The 25,325-nt window shown below is 53.4% G+C and overlaps 8 protein-coding genes across 8 annotated transcripts; 3 read left to right on the forward strand and 5 right to left on the reverse strand.

Annotated features, from left to right (window-relative positions):
- Positions 1-197: 197 nt before the first annotated feature.
- LRP88_04697 (alpha/beta hydrolase) lies at positions 198-2,050 on the reverse strand (the record flags this gene model as incomplete). Its single annotated transcript, XM_083241266.1, has 5 exons — positions 198-416; positions 469-1,123; positions 1,176-1,287; positions 1,338-1,494; positions 1,823-2,050. The coding sequence occupies 5 exons, from the start codon at positions 2,048-2,050 to the stop codon at positions 198-200; spliced, it is 1,371 nt and encodes a 456-aa protein (XP_083102414.1).
- Positions 2,051-5,258: 3,208 nt separating this feature from the next.
- On the forward strand, positions 5,259-7,265 carry LRP88_04698 (uncharacterized protein; the record flags this gene model as incomplete). Its single annotated transcript, XM_083241267.1, has 1 exon — positions 5,259-7,265. The coding sequence occupies one exon, from the start codon at positions 5,259-5,261 to the stop codon at positions 7,263-7,265; it is 2,007 nt and encodes a 668-aa protein (XP_083102415.1).
- A 1,193-nt stretch (positions 7,266-8,458) lies between these two features.
- LRP88_04699 (dolichyl-phosphate-mannose-protein mannosyltransferase PMT1) lies at positions 8,459-11,636 on the reverse strand (the record flags this gene model as incomplete). Its single annotated transcript, XM_083241268.1, has 6 exons — positions 8,459-8,998; positions 9,056-10,522; positions 10,577-10,860; positions 10,915-11,204; positions 11,308-11,516; positions 11,583-11,636. 6 exons carry the CDS (start codon positions 11,634-11,636, stop codon positions 8,459-8,461), a joined length of 2,844 nt encoding a protein of 947 aa, XP_083102416.1.
- Positions 11,637-13,040: 1,404 nt separating this feature from the next.
- Positions 13,041-14,691, reverse strand: LRP88_04700 (uncharacterized protein; the record flags this gene model as incomplete). Its single annotated transcript, XM_083241269.1, has 2 exons — positions 13,041-14,184; positions 14,234-14,691. 2 exons carry the CDS (start codon positions 14,689-14,691, stop codon positions 13,041-13,043), a joined length of 1,602 nt encoding a protein of 533 aa, XP_083102417.1.
- A 1,418-nt stretch (positions 14,692-16,109) lies between these two features.
- Positions 16,110-17,758, forward strand: LRP88_04701 (Pre-mRNA splicing factor PRP21 like protein-domain-containing protein; the record flags this gene model as incomplete). The annotated part of the gene is made up of 3 exons (XM_083241270.1): positions 16,110-16,841; positions 16,912-17,395; positions 17,448-17,758. The coding sequence occupies 3 exons, from the start codon at positions 16,110-16,112 to the stop codon at positions 17,756-17,758; spliced, it is 1,527 nt and encodes a 508-aa protein (XP_083102418.1).
- Positions 17,759-18,967: 1,209 nt separating this feature from the next.
- LRP88_04702 (Phox homologous domain-containing protein) lies at positions 18,968-19,572 on the forward strand (the record flags this gene model as incomplete). The annotated part of the gene is made up of 3 exons (XM_083241271.1): positions 18,968-19,114; positions 19,170-19,491; positions 19,544-19,572. 3 exons carry the CDS (start codon positions 18,968-18,970, stop codon positions 19,570-19,572), a joined length of 498 nt encoding a protein of 165 aa, XP_083102419.1.
- A 1,060-nt stretch (positions 19,573-20,632) lies between these two features.
- Positions 20,633-21,949, reverse strand: LRP88_04703 (mitochondrial carrier domain-containing protein; the record flags this gene model as incomplete). Its single annotated transcript, XM_083241272.1, has 3 exons — positions 20,633-20,845; positions 20,904-21,654; positions 21,747-21,949. The coding sequence occupies 3 exons, from the start codon at positions 21,947-21,949 to the stop codon at positions 20,633-20,635; spliced, it is 1,167 nt and encodes a 388-aa protein (XP_083102420.1).
- Positions 21,950-22,716: 767 nt separating this feature from the next.
- On the reverse strand, positions 22,717-24,765 carry LRP88_04704 (uncharacterized protein; the record flags this gene model as incomplete). Its single annotated transcript, XM_083241273.1, has 3 exons — positions 22,717-24,104; positions 24,178-24,291; positions 24,654-24,765. The coding sequence occupies 3 exons, from the start codon at positions 24,763-24,765 to the stop codon at positions 22,717-22,719; spliced, it is 1,614 nt and encodes a 537-aa protein (XP_083102421.1).
- Positions 24,766-25,325: the final 560 nt, after the last annotated feature.

The following is a 25,325-nucleotide window of genomic DNA, read 5'->3' on the forward strand; positions in this document are numbered from 1 at the left end:
AATAGATAATCCTAAAGCATTGAAATAACCCGAAGAAAGAATAACTCTCATGGGATTTAAGATTTCATCATCCCCATTCATTCTCTCAAGCAACATATAAAAGAGAGGTCACCAGTTACTTCTCTGGTTTCCAAAGAACTAACTATTCTTCTACAAAGGACCCAATCTCCATATCAATAACCACCCCCAAAGCGAGGTTAGTAGAAATCACAGTATCCCAGGGTCTCCCTAACCTTCCACAGCTTGTCAATTCCAGCTTTGGCATCCAGCCCAAACACTCTACCAAGGTCTGTCATGTTTGAAAAGATGGGCTCGTTGGGCTCGCATATAGTGCCAGGTGAAGGGATCTCGCCCGTCGTGAAATACTTGTTGATGACGTTCCAGACACAGTCCGAGTTCTGCGCGACAGAAGTATGCTGTTTTCCCATGTTAGCATGTCAAGGGTTTCCTTTTGACTATGGCACTTACACCAAAGGCCTTGTACTTGAGGGCAGCCGAGTTAGTAAAACTCTCGCTCAGGTTCTTGGCTCCCTGCCAAGGAGTCACAGGGTCCCATTCGTTGCCGATCATGAGAACAGGATTCCTAGTCGTGACATTAAAGTCTCCGTCGTACAACTCTCTTGCCTGGAAAGGCCACTGCACACATGTAGCCTCCATGATATTCTCTGGCAGGTGCGGAAACCACTCCGTCTTGCTGCGGAGCTCGTCTATGACAGGCTCAAAGTCCAGGAGAGTACCTGTTCTCTTGGTATTGTCACCACAACGGACGCCAAATGTGATATCGCTACGCCTTAACCATTCTCTTGTAGCAAGCTCGACGTCCTTGAGGGCTTCCATATCTCCCGTCACCAGCCTGTCCAGAGTCGTGGCCAACGTCGTGTAGTTTTTGGGGTAGTAGAGAGATCGATGCAAGTACGCCTGGAATCGGTGAGAATCAAAGATGACACCATTTATTTCTTTTTGTGTGACATCCAATTCCTTGTAAAGCTCTCTGATGAGGAACTTGATGTTGTCCACGGTTCGGTACGCGCGGGCCAGGGCACAGTTATGAGGAGAAGCCACGCATCCCTTCAGGAAGGCATGGAAGGTGTTATCCAGGTTATCAAGAAGATTTGGATCTCCGCTGTAGATTTTTTAGCATTGAAATACTTTGAAGGAAGCTTGGGAGCACGAACAAGGAATGGTAATACTCGTGTACGTTCCGGACGCCATCAAGCAAGACCTTGTCGACTCGGTCTGGGAACATGGCAGCAGCTGTTGCTCCTAGAATAGACCCGGCAGAGAACCCTAGTCTTGTTTAGCAAATCCACGCTTGACGGCTCTTTGGAGTTGCGTACCCCAGTATCTCAACATGCCGTCCTCCTGCAGGGCATCAACAAGCTGCATCAAATCCCTAGCCTGGAAGGCCGTTCCCAACATGGTACCATATACGGGAAAGTGAAGATGGCAATCATCGGCCAGTTTGGAACCCTCTTCCCATTCTTGAGCCCACGTCTTATTCAGGTGAGCATTATTCCGGCCCCGACGCGGAGGAGCTGATCCCGGGACCTTCGGGTTGGAACAATCGAAGGGGATTGATCTCCCGGTTCCTCTATCATCAAGTCAGATGGAACTCGCATCCCAGCCAAGTTGAGCACACGATACCTAACGTTCCAAGTAACCAAGTCCCAATGACGGTCGGTGACCCTGGAACATATCAGCTTTGATCACCTCTTCTGGTTCCCTATATCACCCACATTGCTAATCTCCTGTACCCTTTCATCATCTTCACGATGTTCATGGCTCCGAGTCTGCCAAAGTTTATAATGATGCTGCCTCTTACGGGCGGCCTGAGGGCCGCGTATCTCACAATGTCCATGAGAACGGTCTGACTCGACAGCGGGTCAGTATAGTCAAGAGGAACTTCCATCGTAGCACACTCGATGTTTGGGGGTAATTGAAAACTACAGCGGGTCCAAGTGAGGCCGTGTGTGTTCAGGGCGGTCCATGGGAGTGGAACTGTCGTCGCAGCGGCGAGGCTGGCGACGGCCAGACAGAGGATGGATCGCATCGTGGCGTCGGTTTGGGGGTTTTGATTTCCGCGGTGCGTGAGGGGAGACGGGACGGGACTTTTCAACGCAGCCTTTGGTGTTGGTCCTTATTTATTAGGGCTCTAATAAGACGTTTTGTGAAATAAAGTTGCTTTGGTCACGCACATGAGAGGGGATGTGGTCAGAGATGCCCTTTTTAGAGCAGATAACAGAGTCTTCCCGGCGTTACTCGACATTTGGTTATTGTGGTGACGAAGTACGGTGAGAATCTCGTTTTTCTCTTGTGGCCAGTTCTCAAAGGGGAGTTATCAGGCAGGTATCTAGGGGCAGAACATCTACTCTCTCTGGGTGTATAAAGGAGTACTCTTGGTGACATTAAGATCAACGGCCACCTTGACACTTTTCCAGTTATCCCGGATGCATTGCATTGACATACTAACAGTTCAAAATAGCCTGGCTTTTCATTCTTACAAGATGCGGTCTTCACAGTGACGGTTGAAGTTCACAATGAATTTCTTGGAAGCTTTCGGCACCAGAGCTTAAAATGATCCCGTACTCACTACAGGAGTAGCTCACGGGTAGGTCAGGGCACGGAGGCATGCTCTTCTCTAAATCGAGATGACATGTTATCCAGTCGAAAGTCCAATTGAGAATGAGACATGACCTCGCTTTTGCTATGTGGCTGGTGAATCCCTTGTCTCTGGGCAACTGAAGATTTCTCCGGAAGTGGAAATCGCTTCAGACAGTGTCTTGGGTTGGGTAACTCGGTGCCTGACGTCGTTGCCCGTTGAATTCCAGCGTCTTGTTGAGGATGATGTGTTGTGCTGGCCTCTGCTTACTTTTTGAAACGATAGCTGTTGTTACCCGCAGTGCCAGCTCATCGCACATTGTGTTGTTTGTGTGTTACTAGGACAACATGAGAAGGGATACGGAGCAGCACAATGCAGTCAGACGGAAACAAACATGGACGACAAATAAGCAGGGGCTGCAGTGAATAAATGATTGCCCGACTTGGCGCCCAATGTGATAGCTCTGCAACAACACACAACCTCATCTCATTCCAATTGATGAGCTTGTCGCTGATAAACAGCCCAACCCAAGCTTACCCTGGACCATCAGCGTATCACGGTCGTATCCCAATCCATCTTTAGCGCTTGTCTCGCTTCACTCTCCCTTGTCTTTGGTCTCGGTTTCTCCCTTGGCGTGGCTTGTGAAAAAAATCGGGGCCTGACCCCAGTCACCGTCATCCAACTTTTTTTTTTTTTGGTGAGAATGGGAATGGGAGATGGAGTCGTCATCAGCGCCAACTTTTCCTTGCTTGTTGCCCGGGCCCTCACTCTCTCCACTTGGCACGGGGCGGGAGGGAGAGACTGGAGAAAGCACTTTACCTGCAGCAGAGGTTTCCCGTCCCGTCTCTGGATGATGATGACAGCATCATCCTTTTCAATCTCGACTCTTTTCTCTTCTCCTTTTTTTCTGCTTCCTCCTGAGGGACTGAGCCACAATTGAAAACTATTGCCAATAGGCTTCCTGTCGTCTTCAGGGTCTCGACTGGCCTCGAACTTGGCAGCCCAGCTGTTTGATGCTGGAGGCCTGTGCTTACCAAGTCTTCCGTCACAGCGGACTCGTAGAAGGCCCCGGCCCCTTTTGATCGCTGAGTTAGCGGCTAGATATGGAGCGCCGGCCCCCGGAAAAGGCGCTGGAACGGCCCCCTGTCTGTCATAGTCCAGCTGGGCTCTGCTCTTTAGCGCACGAGCTATCAAGTCAGAGACCGCGTATCCCGTTCAGGTTCAAGTTCAGCTTGCTCGACGATACCTCGTGTCCAAGTATCCGCTGCTCCTGGCCCTGGCCCATTGGCTATTCCCAACAGGGGCAAGAGCGCCTGGGATGTGATGGCGTGGCGTCACCAGACAGCTCGTGGCTGAGGCGGTTCCGCTTGAGGTCCGGTTGGGCAGGTGAGGGCCGAGGCCTGGTCGCGCCTGCCGTTCCCTGCTCGTGTCCCGCCCTCTGGTTGGCCGACACGAGGTAGGTACTTTGCATCCTCGTACTGCTGTTCCCTCCCCATCCCATTTCACCCGCTCCCAAGGCCTTGCACCTGCAGCCTGCAGGCGAGTCGAGCCCCCCGAATGGTGAGGCGAAGAAAAGAGAGATTGGATTGATTGATTGATTGACGTGTAGGAGAAGTTGATCAGGACAGGGTCGTGGTTACTTGTACTGGTTGGTCCCCTTTCTTTCCACTGACCTACCGTACCTAATCACGAAACACCAAAAAAATCTTGTCGAGATTGGCATTCTTTCTTTGCTTCGACATCATCGCATCATCCCAAACTCCACCCGCCCATTGCGATCCGCGTCCGATACGATACGACACTGTCGGACTGGGTGCCCCATCCATCTCGAGCAACCCTCACAACAGGCTTGCGGAGAAGCAACAGAACGGGGACCGCGGCCGCCCAGGCTACGTATTCGTACACACAGGCGTCACTCCAGTCCATAACAGTCAGCGGAGCGGGAGGGAGCTCCTCTTTCGCTCTCCTCATCTCGTACCGTACCGCTGAAGCTGCGCGCTAGAGTCAACCAGCCACAGCATTTCTGCCCCATCGTCCATCGAAACCCCCCGGTCGTGGAACGTGCGACCCCGTGGAACGTGGCTCGCGCAGTTTCAAAGCCGCAGTTCCTCCCGCCCTGAGGAAGAGACGAGAGGGTGTTGTACCATACCTACCCTCTCACACTCGGACCTCCGTCGCTTTCTCCCTCGTCTGGTCTGTCCGTCTACCGTTCGACTCGCTCGTCGTCGTCAAACCGTGTCGGGTCCGGAGGATCCGCCTTTTCCATCCCATCCTCCATTCCCGCTGGACTGGGCCGCGCTGCCAATTCCCTCCCCCTCTCCCCACGGATCCTGAGCTTGCCTGACCCTGACGCTCTGTCCTCCAACGTTCGTTGACCTGTCTCATCTCGACTGGTCACGTCACGTCAGGTCACGCACGTCGCTGTCCGGGCCGGCAGCGCAGCACACGACAGATTCGACTGACACTCTCCACTGTGCCCGTTCGCCATGGACTCGTATGTTTGCTCCTCGCCTTGAATTCTTGACTCAGGGCGCCACCACCATCTCTCTTTTCCTCTGTCACACCTTCTGTTACGCACAAACTCTATCCTCTGCCTCGCCGAACCTTGCTCGCACACCCAAACTCACGCTCACGTCTGCTCTGCTCTAGATTTATTCCAATGTCTGCCGCCGCCGCTGGCTGGGGCCAGCCTCTTGCGACAACCTCACCAGCGTCTCGACGATCATTAGGCCATTTCCGATCACTTTCCTCGATCGCTTATGCGCCTAGCCACAAGCCTCGGACTCCTTCAACAATTACTCCCGATCACACGCCCGTCAAATCTTCCTCTTCAACACATCTACCGATCGGTTCTCCTGCACCTATCGACCTCGGTGATGAGATGAGCACCCTGCCTGATCCACGAAGCCGTGGTATGAGCCCGGCCGATGACGGTAGTATCTCGACCCCTAATCACCATCCCGACCTCAATGACGAAGTCGCCACCCTCAGCACAAAACTCATCAACGCCATCAATCACCAGACAATACTCGATGACTCTTTATCGGCCGCCCGCCATGAGCTCGACACTGCCCGCGACCGAATTCGCATCCTCGAGGCCCAGAATGCCTCGCAGCGTGAAATGCTGGCGGGCGACGTTTGGATACGAAAGCATACCGTTGAGGCTGAAAAGAAGGTTTGGCACGCCAAAATAGCCGAGGAGCGCCAGAAGCGTCTCGATACGGAAAAGGACAAGAAGAAGATTGAGCAGGAGCTCGAAAACCTTACTGCTGCCCTGTTCGAAGAGGCCAACAAGATGGTGATTGCGGCCAAGGAGGAGGCCAAGGCGGATCACGAGGTGCTGCAACGCAAGAATGACCAGTTGAAAGCTCAGTTGGCCGATTCCGAAAGTCTGCTCAAGTCACAGCAGGAGCAGCTCTCCGAGCTCAAGCACGTCATGGAGCATATGGCTGCCGAACGCGACGACCAGACCAACCCTACCGCTCCCTCTTCGCCCGGCTTTGCCAAATCCGATTCTCTTGACGATCAGCGAACATCCGCCAATGAACCTTCACCTTCGCCATGGGTTCCTGCTGCCGAGCCCTCACACCCGACAAGCTTTACCCATCTGATCCAACCTGTCCTGCGAACGGATCTGACTTCGTACGATGACTTTGTGAGCCTCGCTCGAGTCTCTCGCAACCGCGCTGGAAGCCGTGTCTCGTCGGGCTCTATGGGAGCCCTTACTGCGCTGTCCTCGTTTGGCCTTGGGGGTTCGACTTCAAGTGCTCACCCTTCCAACGCTTCCACTACATCTCTCAACACAACGGGTCAGGCTGTCGGTAGCGCCCCCCAGTCACCGAACACTCCCGCCTCGACCATCAGTGCTGCCTCGAACGCCTCCGCTGCTCCTCTGCCTAGCTTGAAAGAGACAAAGTTCTACAAGCGGGTTTTGGCAGAAGACATTGAGCCTACCCTTCGTCTTGATATGGCTCCGGGCCTGTCCTGGCTTGCTCGTCGAACTGTTATCAACTCGATTGCCGAGGGGTCACTGGTCGTGGAGCCTGTCCCAACCACAGGATCATTTATTGCTTTGACGAAGCCGCAATTCTACCCGTGCTCCCTCTGCGGTGACTCTCGAAAGGATCCTATTTATCTGCGTACCCACCGATTCCGAACGAGCGAGACCGATTCTGCTCAGAGACACCCTCTGTGCAAGTACTGCCTCAACCGCGTACGCTCTACGTGCGACTTTCTTGGATTTCTACGCATGGTCAAGGACGGTCACTGGCGAGCTGACGACGAGAACCACGAAAAGGCTGCCTGGGAGGAGAGTGTACGACTACGAGAGCAGATGTTCTGGTCTCGAATTGGAGGAGGTGTTATTCCCAACATCCAGGCGCCGCTGTCGGTTGACCTGGAGAAGAGCCCGCGGACCAGCCGCGAGGAGAGTGTGGTGTCCGATCATCTCTCGGTCCCAGGCTTTCAAACCCCACCAATGATGAACATTGACCGAACGCGGAACGAAAAGGTCAACGGCCCGATTCAAGAGCCCCATACTCCGCCTTTGCAGACGGATGGAGCTAGGAGCGTACGAAGCTCCATACAGTCTCTGGATGTCAAGAGCAGCTCTGGCTCGGAAGACACGAAGCGACTGTCCATCACGATCCCATCTGCGGATCAATAAACAAAACAGCCTTTTCAAGATCCGCACGGGGTTGACGACGGCGTCATCTCCTAATGTGGGTCTTGTGTATTATTTTTGTATAACACTTTGGGTTACAGGATTGCATGCATTGCTTGGTTTGTGGGAATGAGTTTGGATTGCGTATGCTGGGCGCTATGATGCTCGATCAGCTGTCTCGACACGGACACAGCAGCTCAGAAGACGAAGGATGGGATACTTCAACATACATTGGATGAATATGTTATGGGAACTGACTTACTGCCGGGGGACTTGGATGAAGGGACCGATCGATCGTTATGGGAGTCCTCGCGGGTCTACAACTTTTGGCGTTTTACGGGGAGACACAGAGAAGAGAGAGAGATGCGCATCGTTCGTTTCGAGAGGCGCAAACTGGGTCGGGAAATGGGTTTCTTGGGACGACATACTTTACTTGTCCTCTGCTTTTGGTCCAGAGCGTCATGATTGGATTGGATTGCCACGCGCAAGAGAGAGAGAGAGAGAGAGCACACATGCACAGGGTTTGCTTGCCTACATTTATTAGATCATCACGCAAGGCCGTCAACTATGCTATTTGACGCTGCCACTAGTTGTAGTAGTAATACACATGATACCAACTGCATACGCTTGCTTGCCATACGATCTCTGTTCTGATATCTATATTGAGCTTCACTTAGACGGAGCAACCTATCAATATACAGTTTGCTTAACGTCAGTCTATTCCTTTACGAAGAGATTCAGGTTACTCCAATAAGCATCACACAACTTTGACAACATGAATGACATAAAAATGTATATTAGATGATGGAATCTGTGTCGCAAACATTGTACGCATGCCACGATATGCCCTCAGACACATGTCAACAAATGAGAATACGCCGTAGCCCGACGTCCCGGTCCTGTATAGCCTCCTTATCCCCTCGTTTTTTATGGGTGTAATTTTTTTATGGCTTTTCTCCTCCAAAATCAGACAGATACTGATTATCCCCCCATCTTCTCTAGTAGTGTAAGATCGCCAGGGATTTTTCCCACCCTCTCCATAAGTCGTCAAGTGATAATGAGTACATGATGTTACAAGGCTTGCGGAAAGGTTTGTAGAAGAGGCTGAGCCAGGAGTAGGTAGGGCCGTTTGCAAGCCAGGCTTCGTAAACATGGAAATCGAGGGTCTCGCAAAGAGAACTCAACTGTCCGATAGCTTACAGCTCATCCTTGACGGTGGCGTCCTGGTTCTCACTGGCAGGCTTGGCCTTGGCCTCCTCGGCCTCCTTCTCACCATCCTTGCTAGCAGCAACATCCTCAGGAGCAGCCACGACCTCCTCGACCTTCTCCTTGCCCTTGAGAGTCTCGCTGTTCACACCCTCAACATCAGGGTGAGGAGGGGCGACACCAGCGTCAATGTCAGCAGGCCAGCCACCCTCGGGCTCCTGAACCTCCTGGCCGTTCTCATCAACGACTTTGATCTTGGTTTCGTACTTGGTCTTGAACTCAACCTTGCCCTCCAGAGCCTTGACCTGCTCAGGGTCAAGGAGGTTGCCGTCTTGGTCACGGTATTCAATCTTCTCCTCCTTGGCAACCACACGGTGCTCAACAGCGGGCTCAGGAGCTCCAGAGATGACAGCCTCCTCCTGCTTGCTAACGACGGGAGCTTCTTGCTTGACGGGGTCAACCTTCTTAGTAGCCTGCGTGGTGGGGACCACGGAGGAGCTGACTGCGGGAACCTGGCTGTACTTGTCATACTGAAAGTCGCATGTTAGTCAACTATTGTCTGAATTGATTGGACACAAAACACTTACGCTATCATAGAAGGTGTTGCAGTCAAAGTCCCAGGTCTTGAAGAGCTTCACGCGCTTGCACTCAGCCTTGGTCCAGGGACTACCATAGGCCAGAGGAGCGTACAGGGAGAAGACAGCAGCAGAGAGGACAAGGAAAGAAACAGTGGCGATGCGGTTGATGGCGTTGCTCTCACGGACACCAATACCGGGAACGCGGGCAGTGATGAAGTCAAAGACCTGGCAGAGGGCAATGATGGCAAAGTAGAGAGCAGGGAAGTAGTGGTGAAGGAACAGTTGACGCTTCATGAGGTAGAAGGGGAAGTAATGCAGAGCCCAGCCGAGGACCGAAGTGCCAATCTCGTAGTCGAATCGCTTGAAGGTGGAGCTAGCGTAGTCGTTGCAGCTGCGCTGCCATCGGAGAACGGCAATACCCTTGAAGACGACCCAGATGGCAATGGCAACGCTGGAAGACCACCAGATGATGGGGTTTCCGAGGAGGTAGACCTGAGTGTGCTGGCGTCCCCAGAAGTTGATACCTCGGCGAAGGATGGGCCAAGACTCAGGGCGAGAGTCCCAGGCATGGGAGTCAGTGAGGCCAGCGTTGGTCCTCCACATGACCTTGTGAAGCTCCCAGAACTTGCCAAAGAAGCCAGGTCGTCGGTAGTTGACCTTCTCAACATCGCCCTCCAGCTGGGGGTGAGCGTTGCTTTCGATGTACCACAAGCTGTTGGGGAGAGTACCGCCGCGAGCGCAAGTCACCTCCTGCTGCTCGGAAGCCCAATCGGGGAGCTTAACCTTGTGAGAGAAGAGAACACAGCCAGTCATGACGTGAACAAGGCGGAACTTGGTCTCAATGGTTCGGAGGCGGGTCTTGGCGAGAGCACCCTTGGTCTTCTTCTTGACAATCTCGACACGGAAGAAATCGTTGGCATCACCATCGAAGCCCTCATAGCCATAAGCGGAGACCTCGTTCTGCCAGTCGGCCTCGGTGATCGGGGGACGGACATCGTGGGAGTGCAGGCGGCGGTGGGTAGGGCGGTGGTAGAGTCGGAGAACAGCTCCGTCCTTGATGTACTGGGGCTCGGGAAGAGCGTCCCAGGCATAGGTACCGTTGATAGGCTGGCCATCGACGCCGAGGGGCTGAGTCTGGTTCTCCAGGAGCCAGATGTTGTTGTCGTCCTTGTGAGGATACAGAGTGATCTGCTGCTGCTTGCTGCCGGTGGGGTACATGAGAGGGTGAGAGTGAAGGTAACCACCCTGTGTGTTGACATGACGAATGGTGACACGGCTGCCCATGATGACATCGGCGGGGACATCCTTCATTCGCTTGTTGTTGAGGGTAGCCTGGAACTCGGAGCTCATGAAACCATCACCATCACCAGGGTTCTTGAGGGCAACGAAGTGAATGGCGAACATGGCCATGTAGAAGGTCAGAGGGACGACAATCAGGGAAAAGACGCGGGCCATGAAGTGCTTGGTCCAAAGACGCTAGAAGAAGTCAGCAGGCTGATCAAGAACCAACATGGGCAATAATTTCCATACCATGGACACGTTCTTGGTGTCACCGAGCAGAACCCAGAGCTGGACCAGAGTGAGGGCGCCAACCCAAGCAATGGTGAACAAGCCAACCCACTTGATGCTGGCGGTGATACCCAGACCAAGACCAGTGTTGATGAGCCAGAACCACCAGCTGAGTTGGAAGGCCTTATCAGGACCAAGCTCGTGCTGGTTGGTGAAGCACGTGAAGGACAGAACAGTGAAAGCGGTAGCAGCAACAAGAGGCGAATCGAGGAGGATCAGACGGGCCTGGGTCAGAAGACCGTTCTCTGCGAAGAGTTAGCTCAAGTCAATGTGAACCTTGCATCTCCGGGAACACGAACCAAAGATGATGAGACCGGAGCCCATGGCAGCAGTCATGGTACGGCAGCCAACAGCCTTGAGAGTCAGGAACATGCAGGGAATCAGAAGGATACCGCAGATGGCGGGGAACATGCGCATGGCGACATATGGCACGCCGGGCTCAATGTAGTCCTTGCCAATCTCCTTGAAATCGAAGCTTCCGTCGAAGCCAGCGAGCCAGCCGGTGAGGGCGATGAGCATCTTGGCCAGGGGAGGGTGGACGTCCATGAAGAACTTGCCCTTGATGTACTTGGTAGCAAAGCCGCCGAAGCTGTGGTTGCGAAACGAAACGATTAGTGGACTGGTCTGGACAGGGGATGGCTGGAGCTCGGGATGAAGCTCAACCAAAGCTCCCAGGAGCGAGAAAGACTCACTGGACCTCATCAAAGACAACACTAGTGGGCTGGTAGATCCTGTAGACACGGACAATGGTGGCCACGACCATGAGGCCGAGGACAATCCAGTAGTCGGAGACGGGGAGGAGGAAGACATCGTTGTCCTCAACACCATCCGACTTGTACGAGGTCGACTTCTTGGCCTTGCCGTTGGTGTTCTTCTTGGGCTTGCTAGCCACGGCAGCAGGCTGCTGCTGCTGCGGCTGTTGCTGCTGCGGCTGCGGTACCGGAGCAGGTTGTTGTTTCTCGACGACAGGCTGTTCAGCCTTGACCGGCGGCCTGGGACTCTTGCCCCGGGAACGAGCCATGGCGGTCAAGTATCGATGTTCAGTTCGAATCGACTCGATCGCGGAAGGCTTCTAGAAGCTGTGCCTGAAGCGCAGACACTCGAATCGGGGACAATGGTGTCGGATGGTTTTGGATGTAAAAAAGAAAAGGTTGGTCGTGGAAACGAGAGCGAGAAGGGAAAACCGGCCAGGGGGGAGGAGATGACTTAAAGACACCTCATCGAATGGGTCGGAGGATAAGATAAAAAAAGAATAAGAAAAAAGAAAAAGACCCAAAAGTTCAATCGCAAGCTGTCCGGGGTAATAGAATGGACAGCAGGCGATGCACAATAGGCCTGGACGTCGTTGGGTGATGCGAGGTTGAAGAAGGGGAAAGGGAAGGACGAAAAGAAGTCGAGGAGGACACGAAGCTTCAGGGGATGGTCGATGATTAACTTAGCACATGCGGGTGGGCTGAAACTGGTGATGGGATGGGGGATTAACTGGAAGGATGCTTGCAGCAGCAGCAGGCGCGTGTCACTGGGCTCCTGCTCCTTCCTGCCCAGGCTCTCTGCTCTGCTCTCTCTCACAAAAATTGTAGCTACAGTGGCCTTTTCGGCTCGCTGTCGTTCCCGTCAGCTCGAGTAGCCTCCACCCTCCACTAGTACCTCACGCCCAGTGGGGGGAGGGGAGGTACATGGACACGCACAGCGAATCAACCCCTGACCCCGGCAACGAAAATCCCCTGGAATCCCCGTAGCGCTAGCCTGGAAACGGAGCTGCACATGGAAGGGGAACATTCGCCCTATAAAAAGCGTCCTTTGGCACTAGCGAGGCACAGCTAACACTCAGCCGACCTCAGCTCATGCCTACAAAGGTGTTGCTATCATTGACGTGAAGAATAATAATAATACCTAGGTAGGTACCTAGGCAATGAAGCTCAGCAAGAGCTAAGATCAAAGGTGTCAATTACCATTCCTGTCTAAGCCTCAGCCCAGAGCTCCCAGAGCTTCCAGAGCTAGCGATTAATGTTTTGCGCCACTCTCGTGTTGTGGCTCATTACTGCAGCCACAGCAGGGGTTCGTCTTGACTGTGGCATCAGCTCCAAACAAGCGCGATGCGGCTAAACATCCATGGAGGGCGAGACTGCACAAGAGCCCCTTTTTTCGCCTATGCCCAAAAACGCGCGTTCTTGGACCACACGAGTGTCCTCCTCTCCTTAGACGAGCATAGTGACGACGACTATCATCGGTGACGTTTGACCCGTTTGTGTTACCACAAGTTTAATATTGGAAACAGTCTATAACAAGCATAAACGCCCTCTGAGCCGAGTCGTCAATGATAACTCCGTCTCGGGTATATCAACTCCACTTCCCATGTATGTAGATTCATGTCTCACTTGGCATCTCTGATCAACAGCTGTCCAAGATCGCGTGTCTCGATAGGCTACAAGTCACCCCGCGCCCCCCTCGACTGCAGATATTCTGCCCAGTGCCGGAAGCCTGCAATCCAGTACGGAACGCCTTGTGGCTTGGCCAGCTCGCTTAGGGACGCTCGTCTGGGTGACTCTTGTGATAACCAGTCGTGACCTTGAGCATCGAGAACGTCTGCCATCGATGTTGAGATAATCCGATTCACTCTTCCATTCACAAGAGGGAACTTTTGCAACGCTTGCATCGCTTCACTCCAACAAGATAACGCAGATTCCAACTCAGAGTTCATGTGGCGCAGTTTTGCCAGGATGACGTACAGTCGAAGCCTCTCATACTTGAGAAGACTGGTCCTGGTTTGGACGTCAAGGCAGATCTGCTCTGCTTCTTCGTAGCGCCCTTGGGCAAAAAGCGACTCTGCCAGGGCCAATTCCAGAAGGGACTTTCCAGGCAGAGGGTCGGGTCTTTCAGTGCGTCGCACAATTTCCGCGCGGAGGAGTTCTTCACCAGCAACAGGTCTGTCAAGCTCTCGCAGTGTGTCAGCCAGATCGCAAGTAAGGTCGCGAAGATCCTCTTCCAGGATGATGTCACTCTGTTCCTGTGTGGTCTTGTGTGCTATCTCGAGCTGCTCCAGCGAGTCGTTGAACTCGCCTTGATACCTCATGATTCTTCCAAGTAGCGCATGTTTTCGGAAGCATATAACTTCTTCCAATGGGGACGGATTTTCTCCAAGAGGGTTCCAGTCTTCCAACAACTCTCGGGCGGTGTCAAGATCTGCCACTTGAATGTAGTTCAAGCATCGCTGAAGGACTGTCACGCAAATTTCTGAGCGTGTTCGCTGATTCATGGCGGTTGCCGGGTCGTCTGATGCAAGGTCCTGGAGGCTGTTCACAGCTTCGTTCATGTTTCCGCTAATTCGGCCTAGGAGTGCCTTGGACTGTCCGATGCAAAGGCGAAGATGCGTGTTCTTGAGGCGTCCCGCAGCCAATTCTGCTTGACCAACAGCAAAGTACTTCCATGCCATCCCAGGAAAGCGAGAAGCCTCAATGAGGGTGAGCATGAAGTCAGTTCTTGTAACTGTTGGAAGATCGTCGAAGCAATCTTGATAAGCTTCCGTTACATGCTGCAAATGCGGTAGGAATAGCTTCACGGTAGGGTCACTAGGTTGGGTCAATAGTTGGTCGAGGCTTATCAAGGTTTCAGACTTACGGAAACTCAATATACTTCCAGGGGATCGCTCTATATGCCACGATCAGGGCTTGCTGTCGCCAAAAGGAAAGACCTTTGGGATCAAGACTTTCATGGATGCGAGCCGACATGTCCTCGTTTAAATGGTAGGCGTCATCGGAATACTTCAAGATAGCTGAAACCCGACAGAGTTCTTCAAAGATGTTGCTCAATCTTGAGGTGTCTGAAAGCAACTCAGCCAGCTCCGGGACCAATCCGACTGGGATGGCGTCCACAGTCTCGATCTTGCCGTCGGCTGTCCAACGCCTGCGATTGGCTGAGCCACGGACAAGAAGATCCAAGGGGATTTTGTCGTAGGGTGAGAAGAATGACACCAGAACCAACAAGATGCTAGCATCGTCTGAACGGCTGGAGTGTTCGTCAAACAGATAGCTGGAGACAGCTTCCAGAGCCGATGCTCTCCATGCCGGCGACGCCATTCCCACGGGTAGAGTATCGGGTTCAACACTGCTTCGGGTCGAATTCATAATAATTTCATGGATGAGGAAGGGAACGGGAGGGATTTGATCATTGGCTCCTTCAGCGGAGAAGCTTTACCCCGAGAGTCCACTTCAGCCGTGCGTTGTTTGGTCGTCCAAGGAATAGAGTGAACATGGGTGGTTGGTCAATACTGTCATTCGAATATCTTGGCCCCTTTTTGAATGGATGGTGTGTGAAAGGATGGATGTTTTTGGAAGGCCGTAAGGCTGGGGTGCGTGATCGGGGAAAACGGCGTTGACTCCGCGAGCAGCCGACAAAACGTCATATCGGCCATTTTGGTAAGCCGGTTTGTGCGGGGTATGTACTTGGCAATCTTTGCTGAGTGTCTAGGGTGCGATACGTCTCTTGAAGATCAAGTTCAGTTCTTGTGCAGGTTTGTTGAGTTGGGGTTGCACAAGGCCCTGGAGCTTACTGGCCAGGCTTCATCGTAAGTACTGTAATAAGCCCTAGACCACCATCCCGTCTTCTTCGTCCAGGAACCCAAGGCCAAGCTTGCTATCTTACAGATGCCCGATAGGTTGGCCAACTCACTAACGTTAGTTGCCGGAGATCTCGGTTCGCTAGTAGAATCGCCGGCGGGATGGTAGAGTCTCCAGCAGAATGATAACGGATGGGCAGGAAGCTAACACGGTCGGAGGCCGTGCGAAGAGAGTCCATGTGTCCCGGCGGTGTGACCAATGGCTCCCCAGAGATGGTCGACCAATGAGGCAGTAAAGGTGAATCTTGCGACGAGCTGTTGCGCGACAATGCCCATGTCCTGTGTAATTCCATTATTGAGCAAATCGACGAGGGTCTCTCCTCGATGGCCTCTACTGTTGATGGTAGACTCGTTTGTTCCACCCTGACTGTGTTGAACGCGACAAGACAACTCGTCTATGCAGGAAATAGAGACAGGTTAAAGATTGACGATATCATTGTGATAAATCCTCACGGATCTCAACCTGGAGTGCAGCATATAAGTCGGCTGTCGGTGCTAGTGAGTACTGATGTTCAATAGGGAATTCTATATTGGTAGTCAGGGCATTAGGAGACCGCTGGCGTTTCTGGCTTGGGCGCTCTGGGGCGTGAGGAGAAAGAAAGAGCATTGATGCGAAAACTATGGTATCGATTGGAAGACGTGAATTATTTAGATAGGTATGCGAATGAAATCAGAAGAACATTACAATCTCGAGTCAAGGTCGACAACCTCCTGGTTGATAGGCAACTCCTGCCCCAAGCAGAAATAACAGCAAACCCCGGAACAACATTTCTCCGGTCCAAGCTTCGCGTCGCCAGAACACCTCGAAATTTCCCAAGACGCCTTCTGGCTGATAGCTCCCCATCAGCCTCTTTTTCTTCAGCGCGTCCCTCCCCAAAAATGGCCGCCGTAACGACAAACGGCGACGCCGCTGCCGTCCTCGACGAGATCAAGCCCCCCGCGGGCGTCGTCCTGCCTCCCCGCGAGATCCGCAACGTCCTCGAAAAGACTGCCGGCTACGTCGCGCGCAACGGCGCCGTCTTCGAAGATCGCATCCGCGACAAGGAGCGCTCGAATCCCAAGTTTAGCTTCCTCAACCCCTCCGACGCCTACCACCCGTACTATCAATGGCGACTCGATGAGGTCAAGAGTGGGCGCGGTACAGCGATCGCTGCTGGTCGCGTCGGCGAGGCCGCGCCTCCGCCTCCCAAGCCCCAGGGCCCTCCCAAGCCTGCCGACTTTCAGTTCTCTGCGCGAATGCCCCGTATCAACCAGAAGGATTTGGATGTTATCCGACTTACTGCTCTGTTTGTCGCCAAGAATGGTCGCCAATTCATGACTCAGCTGGCTCAGCGCGAAGCTGGAAACCCTCAGTTTCAGTTCCTGATTCCCAACCACACCTTTCACAACTTCTTCCAACACATCATCGACCAGTATACTACACTTCTACGCGCAAGCGGCCTAAGTGGCGAAGGAGGAAAGGCCCAGGAGGAGCGCACCAAGGAACTCGAGGCCAACATCCAGGAGAGGTTCCATGTGTTGAATCGCGCCAAGCAGCGAGCCGAGTATGCCAAGTACCAGGAGGCTGAGCGGCAGAAGAAGGAAGAAGAGGAGGAGAAGCAAAAAGGCCGAGTTTGCGCAGATCGACTGGGGCGACTTTGTCGTCGTTGAGACCATCACTTTTAACGACGCGGATGATCAGGCCAACTTACCGCCTCCGACCAACCTTTCGGAGCTTCAGTACGCCTCCCTCGAGGACCGAAACAAAGCTTCCATCAGCTCCAACCTCCGAATCGAAGAAGCCATGCCCGACGAAGAGACGAGCTACAATGCCCACCCAGCCCAGCCCGCCCCATCGTATCCTCTACCTTCTCACCCCCAACAGCAACCCTACCAACCCGTCCATATGCCTCCTCCCCCACAGCCCTATGCCCCCGGTCCGCAACAACCGCAAAGATCCGCTCAAGAGGAGGAAGAAGAACGTCGGATCCAGGAGCGTGCAGAGCAGCAAGCCCGCAAGCAGCAGGCTCATGCCGAGGCTCGTGGTGGTGCTCCTATGAAGATCAAGGAGAACTATGTGCCACGTGCGGCGCAGAAGGCAGCAAACAGACAGGGAACTCAGATGGCCCTGTGCCCCAACTGCAAGCAGCATATCCCGATGAGCGAGCTCGAAGCTCATATGCGAAGTACGTCCCTCTTTCCCCTATTCACATGTGCTAGTCACTAACTATTCTCTAGTCGAACTTCTCGATCCCAGCTGGAAAGAGCAAAAGGCCAAGGCCGACTCGCGATACGCGTCATCCAACATGTCCCACGTCGATGTCGCCAACAACCTCAAGCGTCTGGCCAGCCAGCGCGAAGACGTTTTCGACCCGGTTACTGGCCAGTCCATTTCGGAAGATGAGCGTGCGCGGAGAAAGAAGGCGGCAATTCACAGTTACGACGGTGCCATGGATGCCAAGAGTCAGGCGCAGCTTGGCCACATGCACAACGTCAATGTGGAGGAGCAGATCCGCGCCATTCACCAGAAGTTTGCCGACAAGAAGTAAGGCTTTGATATAGAGAAGCATCTATGTGGGCGAATGAGAGCAAGGAGTTGCTGGCAACATGCCATCACCTACCTGATTACGGGAGGGGACGAAAGAACGTCCGCCTCCAACACGGATCCTGTATGAAAATATGGATCGAGAGTTTGGCGTTGTAGGAACAGGCCCAAGGTGAGGCACATCTGGCGTCTGGCGTTGTTGATTTCAGGGGCTCATGCGTCATTGTTTCAGCTCAGTTCCTCAGCGTGCATTTCGTCTGCGAGCAGCGACGTGGAGGATAGTGGTCTCATCAAGGAAGAGATAAAGCCTGGAATATGGCTCTTTGCTTGGTTGATCCCGAACCTGCCCGGACTTCCTGCCACACTGCTACCACTAGGGCATGGTGTTGGATATCGGAGTCGTGAGAGCAGACGATATGCTATGGCCCAGTACCCGTGGCCTGTATAACAGATTGAGTTGACCTGTATCTAGACGACAATAGCAGGCCAGCTGGGGGTCCTCGAAGAGCATCTCGAGGCAGACCTGGCCGTTGCTGACGTCTCTGTTCGTTATAACACAAGAGAGGTCAGGCTGCTTCGTCAGATAGGGCCCATACTATTGTGCCTTGTAGCAAGTTAATGTAACAATGAATTATCCTACGTGTACTGATCGGTATCACGGAGCAGAGGATTGCCTTGGCCGTGTCTCCTGAGTGATGTCCATGGACGGTCCCTTGGGCCATGTTTTGTCTTAACCTTGATCGCATAAATGCAGCGCAAAGGCGAGCGCCACTACCGAAGGTCAATCCAAGTCATGCATAGTAATTCTTTCTCATTCTCAAACCCAACAAGCCGGTTAATGTATCTGCAAGCCCGTTACGTGCATACACCGGTTCTATGACGATGAATCATCAGCATCCTCACAAATGAGACGCTGTGACACCCTCGTCAGCTGAAAACGGAGCAATCCGAGATAGCCCGTGCTGAGAAGACTGTTACCTAAGAAATCGTCAACCCGTAGCCAAGGTTCCTCAGGCCGGAGAACGGACCAATACCCCGCCTGAGTTGCTCACCCCCACCCTGCCTTGAAGACGACATGCGACAACCTACCTACAACATCCACCACGTTCTGATAGCATCACCACCTCTTTGCGCGCGCGCGCCTCTCGTTTCCCTCGTCCCCTTCAGCCTCGCATCTCCCGTCCGTACGGCTTCCGCGCCGTAAACCGCAACCCTGGCTTCAGAACAAGATACCGCCGGCCGCGAGCCCGTCTCGCCCGGCTCTCAGTTCCACCGTCCAATCCTGCAGTCCATGCCCGATACGCGCCAGCAGAGCTTTGACGAGATCTATGGTCCTCCCGAGAACTTTCTCGAGATTGAGGTACCCCCGCTCACCATCCTCAAAGTATCTCGAATCTGTAGCTAATGCCCTTCAGGTCCGCAACCCGAGAACCCACGGCATGGGCCGCCACATGTACACCGACTACGAGATCCTCTGCCGCACAAACATCCCCGCCTTCAAGCTGCGCCAGAGCAGCGTCCGCCGCCGCTACTCCGACTTTGAGTACTTCCGCGACATACTCGAGCGCGAGAGCGCCCGCGTCACCATCCCGCCTCTCCCCGGAAAGGTCTTTACCAACCGCTTCAGCGACGACGTCATCGAGGGTCGCCGCGCGGGTCTGGAAAAGTTCCTCAAGATCGTCGTCGGTCATCCGCTGCTGCAGACGGGGAGCAAGGTCCTAGCTGCTTTTGTTCAGGGTGAGTTAGCTTCAATTTCGCAGTGTAATCATGAATACTGATCAGATATCAGATCCCAACTGGGACCGCAACGCCTGGTGACGCCTTCGTCTAATCTGGCCCTTCTCCTCATCCTCATCCTCGTCTTCCTCCGATTCTCCCACCCGACATCCTCGAAAGCTCCGCAAGCGAAACCCGCACGCCAACCACCGAGACGCCCCCCTCGATACCCTCAAGCAGCACGCCATGGGAACTGAAACTCCTTGAAGTGAAAAAAGGGGCTGTGAGGGAACAGGACAGAGAGAGAGACCGTTTTCTTCTTCTCGTACATGTTATATGGCCCTCTGAAACACCCCCCCCCAATTTGTCTTCTGCTTTCCAATGCGCATTGGGATGGAAAAGCAACCTCTGGTCCGGTCTCTTTTTTTTTCATCTTGTTCTCGTCGCTTTCAACTTGTAACGCTCCAAAAGACTTCTAGGAGCTTCACGGCGGCTCAATTGTCTGTTTCACTCATGGGGGCGTTGTTGGGTTGTCTTGTATCCTTGCCTTTTAAACAGATTAACAGAGCTCATCCAACGTCTCAGTACAAAGGGAAAAACAAGAGAGTTTACGTAAAAGATAAATCGTAGAAGGATTCATTAATTTCGTTTTATACATTTCAACGTTTACACCCCAAGACACCCTGAATGAGGGAGATGGGAGAATTCTATGTCCTTATATGCGCAATCCAGCCATCATGCAATGCAGCCAAGGTCGCGTTCATATCCAGGTGACGAAAAAAAAGCAAAGCATGCGCCCCCTCCTAGTATACATGAGATCGTACATGTTTGTGCTGCAAGTTTTGTTGTCAGTGTGAGTGGGTGATGTTGCCTGAGCCTCTACCAATCCATCCGCTCGCCAAACGCCGTAAAGACAATCCTTGCTGCTCCGTCTCCCCATTTTATCGTGTCGTCACCCCATCTCGTAATCCTTTTGTGGTCCTGAGGGAGGAGGGTATTATACATGGCTGGCAAAGGTCGGCGTTGTTGTCGGGCCGTCTGGGAAAGCTCCCTGGATAGCTCGAGTCGTATCCGCCTTTGGTATTGTTACAAAACATCAAACGACGAGGATCAGGTCCTCTCATGCCTGTCGTGTTCAGTGCTTAAAGTCGTTCTTCACCCGTTAAGCAGGGGTGTGGAAGAGTCGGAGAATGCCCTCATACATGGCAAACATGATGGCCGCGCTGGGTACTGTTCGCATGAGATGAGGAGTCAGGCCGCCGTAGAGACCCATAAGACCCTCCTCAACCCAGACGAGCTTGAAGCACTGAACCAAGCCTGTGTACTTGGGCAGTCCATTGTCCATGGGCGCTTGTCGAAGTCGGGTTCGCGCAACCTGTCAAGTCAGTGAGTATATAATCACAGATGAAACTATCTCCAAGCCAATGACATACCTCATGAGGATAAGCAATAACAGCAGCAACAAGCTTGGCACTTCCAGCAGCAAAACCGTTGCCAGTCCAGTCAACAGTCTTGTCCCAGAAGGTCTTCTCGCGGCCGCTGCTGATAATCTCGTTGTTCCTTCGGGCAAGAGAGGCCTTCATCTGCTCGTACAACATCCATTGCATAGTCGATTCGACAACACCGAGATAACTGGCGCTCATTCCACGGTACAGACTTCGAAGACCTTCATTTCGCATAATCTGGCGCACACAGTCGTAGCTGTTGCGGTACTGGCGCAGTTGGGCGCCACCGCTCTTCTCAGCAACGTTCTTATCGAGCTGTAATCGCGTCTTGACCATCCAGATGGGGTTCGTCGCCGTCGAGGTCACGACACCAGCTGCAACACCGGCGGAAAGATGAACCCAGGGGGCCTCTTCGCCGTGGTTGAGATATTGAGAGATGATGCGTTTTCCGTTGCCGTACACGTAAAAGTTGATTGCACGGGCAGGCACCACACCAACCAAATTGGGACCGAGACCCTTGAAGAGAGCGCGCCAACCCTCAGTCCTATATACGGAGCCGAGAATCTGGAGGGTGTCGTTGAGGTGGTAGAGGGCCGCTCTGGCGGGGTTAAGACGGCCGATCGCCTGGCCTTGAGCCTCGCGCGCTGCTCGGATCTGGGCCTGGTAAAAATCGGATTGAAGTCTCGTCTTGAGGACATCGAGAGGAGCAGTCATTGCTGCAGCTGTCATGCCACCGACACTAGAAATTGGCACCCGTTAGCTTGACTGTGTCTCGTGTTCGCGTCTCGAGTCTCGTCGCATTTCAGGTGGCGATCGAGGAAATGCACATACCCGCCCGCAAGCATGTGAACCCATGATTTGGCAAATGGCAACGCCTTGACATTGCCTTGCACTGGGGTATCATCGGGGAGGACATCGCCCGTCTCCCGCGACTGAATCAGTGCCGAATGATCGAGGGGCACTTGAGTGTGGTGAAAAGGCTTGTCGTCGCCGCGGGTGGTCATGATGGACAGAGAGGATTGTTGGTGTGACATGGCGACAAGAAGCTTCAATCTTCCAGATCCAAGCAGATTATCTTTGGTCTCGTGGATATCGGTCGTGTGGTGGTGGTCGTCGTCAATTTTCCTCTCGTGACTCGTCGTCGTTGATCGTCGTCTAGACTAAAAGCACTGCATGCGCGGGCGGGAAGGTCGGGAGGGATATCCGGCTCCAATCCGACTTCTGTGCGATAAACAGAAGCACACGTTCAAAAAGCAATCGGGGGCCGATCGTTAAACGTCGTTGGAAAGGAACGGATTGGGTGGTGGTGAAAAAGAAAAGACGGAGAATCTTTTCATGAATCAGCGAACGAAGAACGACTGCGATTGCTTGCTTCCTTCCAGGCACATCGAAACTTTTTTTCCGCGCCTGCCACTGGGCGTGCGCTTGCCTCGACCCGCCTGGAGAAAAAAAAGTGGTCCCCGTTTCCGATCCGGCCGTCGGTACGTACCTCGAGACATCCGGTGTGGGTCCGGGGCTCCGACTATCATGGCATTGACAACGCAACTAATGGTATCGAGTAGTGGTTCTTAAAGCGACATTTATTCATTCGTTTCATTCATCACACGTTCGCCAAGTGCTATTGCTTGACTGCTATCGTAACATTTGTCTGTTCTCGATCCCATTCCGTACACTAGGACCAGACAGCTCATCTTGATGTTTCTTCCAATGAGGGCTTCTCATGCTTCTCCTCAACGCTCGTTGCTAAACGATTGTTGAGAAAAGCACCGTGATATTCCAGCAGTTAGAATGTGTCGTCGTGTTAGCTGGGTGAAGGGTTTTGTGAGCCGTCGCTGACTCTATGCGTGTTCTTGGGGGCCATTGCCACCGTCGTAGCCAGGCTGGGTGCACTAGAACCAGCCTGCATATGCTCATTCCCTCGACTTCCTTGATCTGATTGTGCACTTGATTGTCCCATGGCAAAGGGGATTCGATGCCGTTCGGCGCTTAGGTCGAAGCGATGCATCGATGCAGTTGAAGGCTCCATGGTACTCGGAGGGTGTCCATCACTGCGGCTCCGGCTCGGAGGTCGAGAGCTATCATCTCCCAAAGTGCCAGGGGTTCTCTCTCCTGATGTTCGGCCTGCTTCATGTCTGTCGCCGAGCCGGCTCGATCGCGGATCCCTGGTATCCAAAACGTCCGGTGCTGGTCCAGCCTCTGACTGCCCGTCAATATCCATCTCGTCTCGGAGACCCATCTCCCGCTTGAGGCGTCGGAACTCGTCATCCGTGACTGTCTTCCAGCTACACTTTGCATGTTTTTTAGTACAGCCTGAACAGGCCGTTAGATGCTTAATGCATTCCACTCGCAAGCGTCGGCATCGGTCGCAGGGAGGGTTGATCGCATCGCCTTTGCCCAGCTGATCTGTCCTCTGCGTGATAAGAGATCGGAAGGCAGTCTCTCTGCTGTCAACCGCAGGCTGCATCAAGGACTCTGCGGAGTGTCCAGAGAAGCGAGGAGCATGAGTCTGGGCATACGTCGTACTGTGAGATGGCGATGGTTGACTGAGAGTGGTGAGAGGCACTCCAGTTACTGATGTCGATCGTGAAGGAGGCGGCGAGGCTGAGGCAGTGAGAAACTGCTGAAGAAGATCCGCATGTAAATCGTATCCTGAACTGAAATTTGAGCCTCTTTGGTTGGCACTGTTAGCTGGGAACCTTGAGGAAGGATCCTGTGCGTTTCGGCGCCGGCGAATGTCCTGCTTTCTCTGTCCAAGCCGGTGATTGAGAATGCGAGCCCTTGCCGCGACCTCGTCCGCCTTCTTGTATAGAATGGATGTTCTCTGCTCGAGAATATCTAGCGTCGCCATTTCCGCCGTTTCGTCTTCCTCAAGGGGGTGGTCAAGGGGGAAGCGGTCAAGGGCGCCGGACCACACCAAACGCCAGTCATCTTCGGTGATTTCGACCTGAGAGCCCTTGAGTAGGAACTGACAGCATCGAGAACCATCCGGCTTGGGGACAAGGTTGAAGTCCTTGGGGTTGGATCTTGCGAAAATGACCACGTCCAACCAACTGATGGGGTTGGAGAAAGGCTGAAGAGGTGTGGTTTTGATTGGCCCATCGAAAAATTTCTCAATGCCCCTGAGAAGGCGTGGGCCAGTCAACTTGGCTCCGAGACTTGACGCAAGGCTCTCGTGCCTGTCGAGAGCGGCTGCAGTATTGGTCAGGAAGCTGATGGCAAACTTGATCGACCTCTTGTTGAGCCGAGGTCAGAGCACGCTTACCTTCGTATTCGGCGATGAGACCGAGGATATCGGCAAAGGTATCGCCATCACCTTGTATTAGAGTCAAGTGAGAGGTGTTTGACCTTGGGAGATAGTGAATGTAGCCGGGGATGCCTTGAATGGTGTGTTAGCATATCCTCCAAGTCGGCAAGCTGTGCCAGCGCACCAAGACAAGAGAGCCAGATACAAAAGCAACAACATGTGCGTCCCTGGAGGAGTCGAGCTAGACGCTGCGTCCGGCGAGGGTGCCATGAAAGGATGGCGGGTACGTATGCCTCTTGCACGCGCCACACCACGGGACGAGGAGACGCGTTGGGTTGGGGAAGGGACACGGGACATGCAGAGAGGCACGCGCAGTGGTGATCCAGCCAGACCAGACCATCTCGTGTCTTAGGCTACGGATGGGCGTCTCGAGACTCGAGGCGGCATAACATGCATGGCATTGCGTTGAATAGCTATTCTCGCACTTGACATACCTTGCTGTAGGGATGCGGATGCGGGTGCAAGCTGGGCACGTCCTGGTTGACCACCAGCATCATCAACGTCACGCTTTCGTTTGGAGGCTTCCGAGTCGGAAGTGTGCCCCATCTTGATTGCTCTGTGCGAATGCGTGGTCGCAAGAATGCTAGCCGGGCTTCCAAACAGACCCAAAATCTCGTCAAAGTAGCTAGGTGTAAACTGGGATTTGGATAGGCAGAAGGTAATCACAAATGAGAGATGGCTTCTCTGCTTGTGAATGCCGTGCTCCTAAAGACTGTTAGCCTCGAATGGTACTAGGGCAGGTGTCAGGAGCCATATTGGTACCTTTTGACCGGCGCACTAATCTTTCAGCCGCCTCTGTGTGAATGCTGGTTGACAAGAAGCAGGTCAAGGTCAATTCAAGACACGAATTCTGTCACAGAGTGTCAAAGAAACGCCGAGGCTGAACCCTCAAATTGACTTTGAGCGCGCAAAGGAGATATCCGTCGAGTAGTATGGTATGCGCACTGGGCCCGATGCGGGCTGGGTAAGGGTAGCTGAATGTGGGAAGAGATGGGTATGAAATCGCGGAGAGGCTTGACTTGACTTGACTTGACGGAAGCGCGGATGAGGAAGATGAGGGTCAGTCAGGTGAGTGGCGACGAACCGAGGGATGGTGCCGCGGACGA

Source organism: Fusarium phalaenopsidis (assembly GCF_050370095.1).
Source record: "Fusarium phalaenopsidis strain FUZ10S chromosome Unknown contig_32292, whole genome shotgun sequence".
NCBI classification, from domain to species: Eukaryota; Fungi; Ascomycota; class Sordariomycetes; order Hypocreales; family Nectriaceae; genus Fusarium; species Fusarium phalaenopsidis.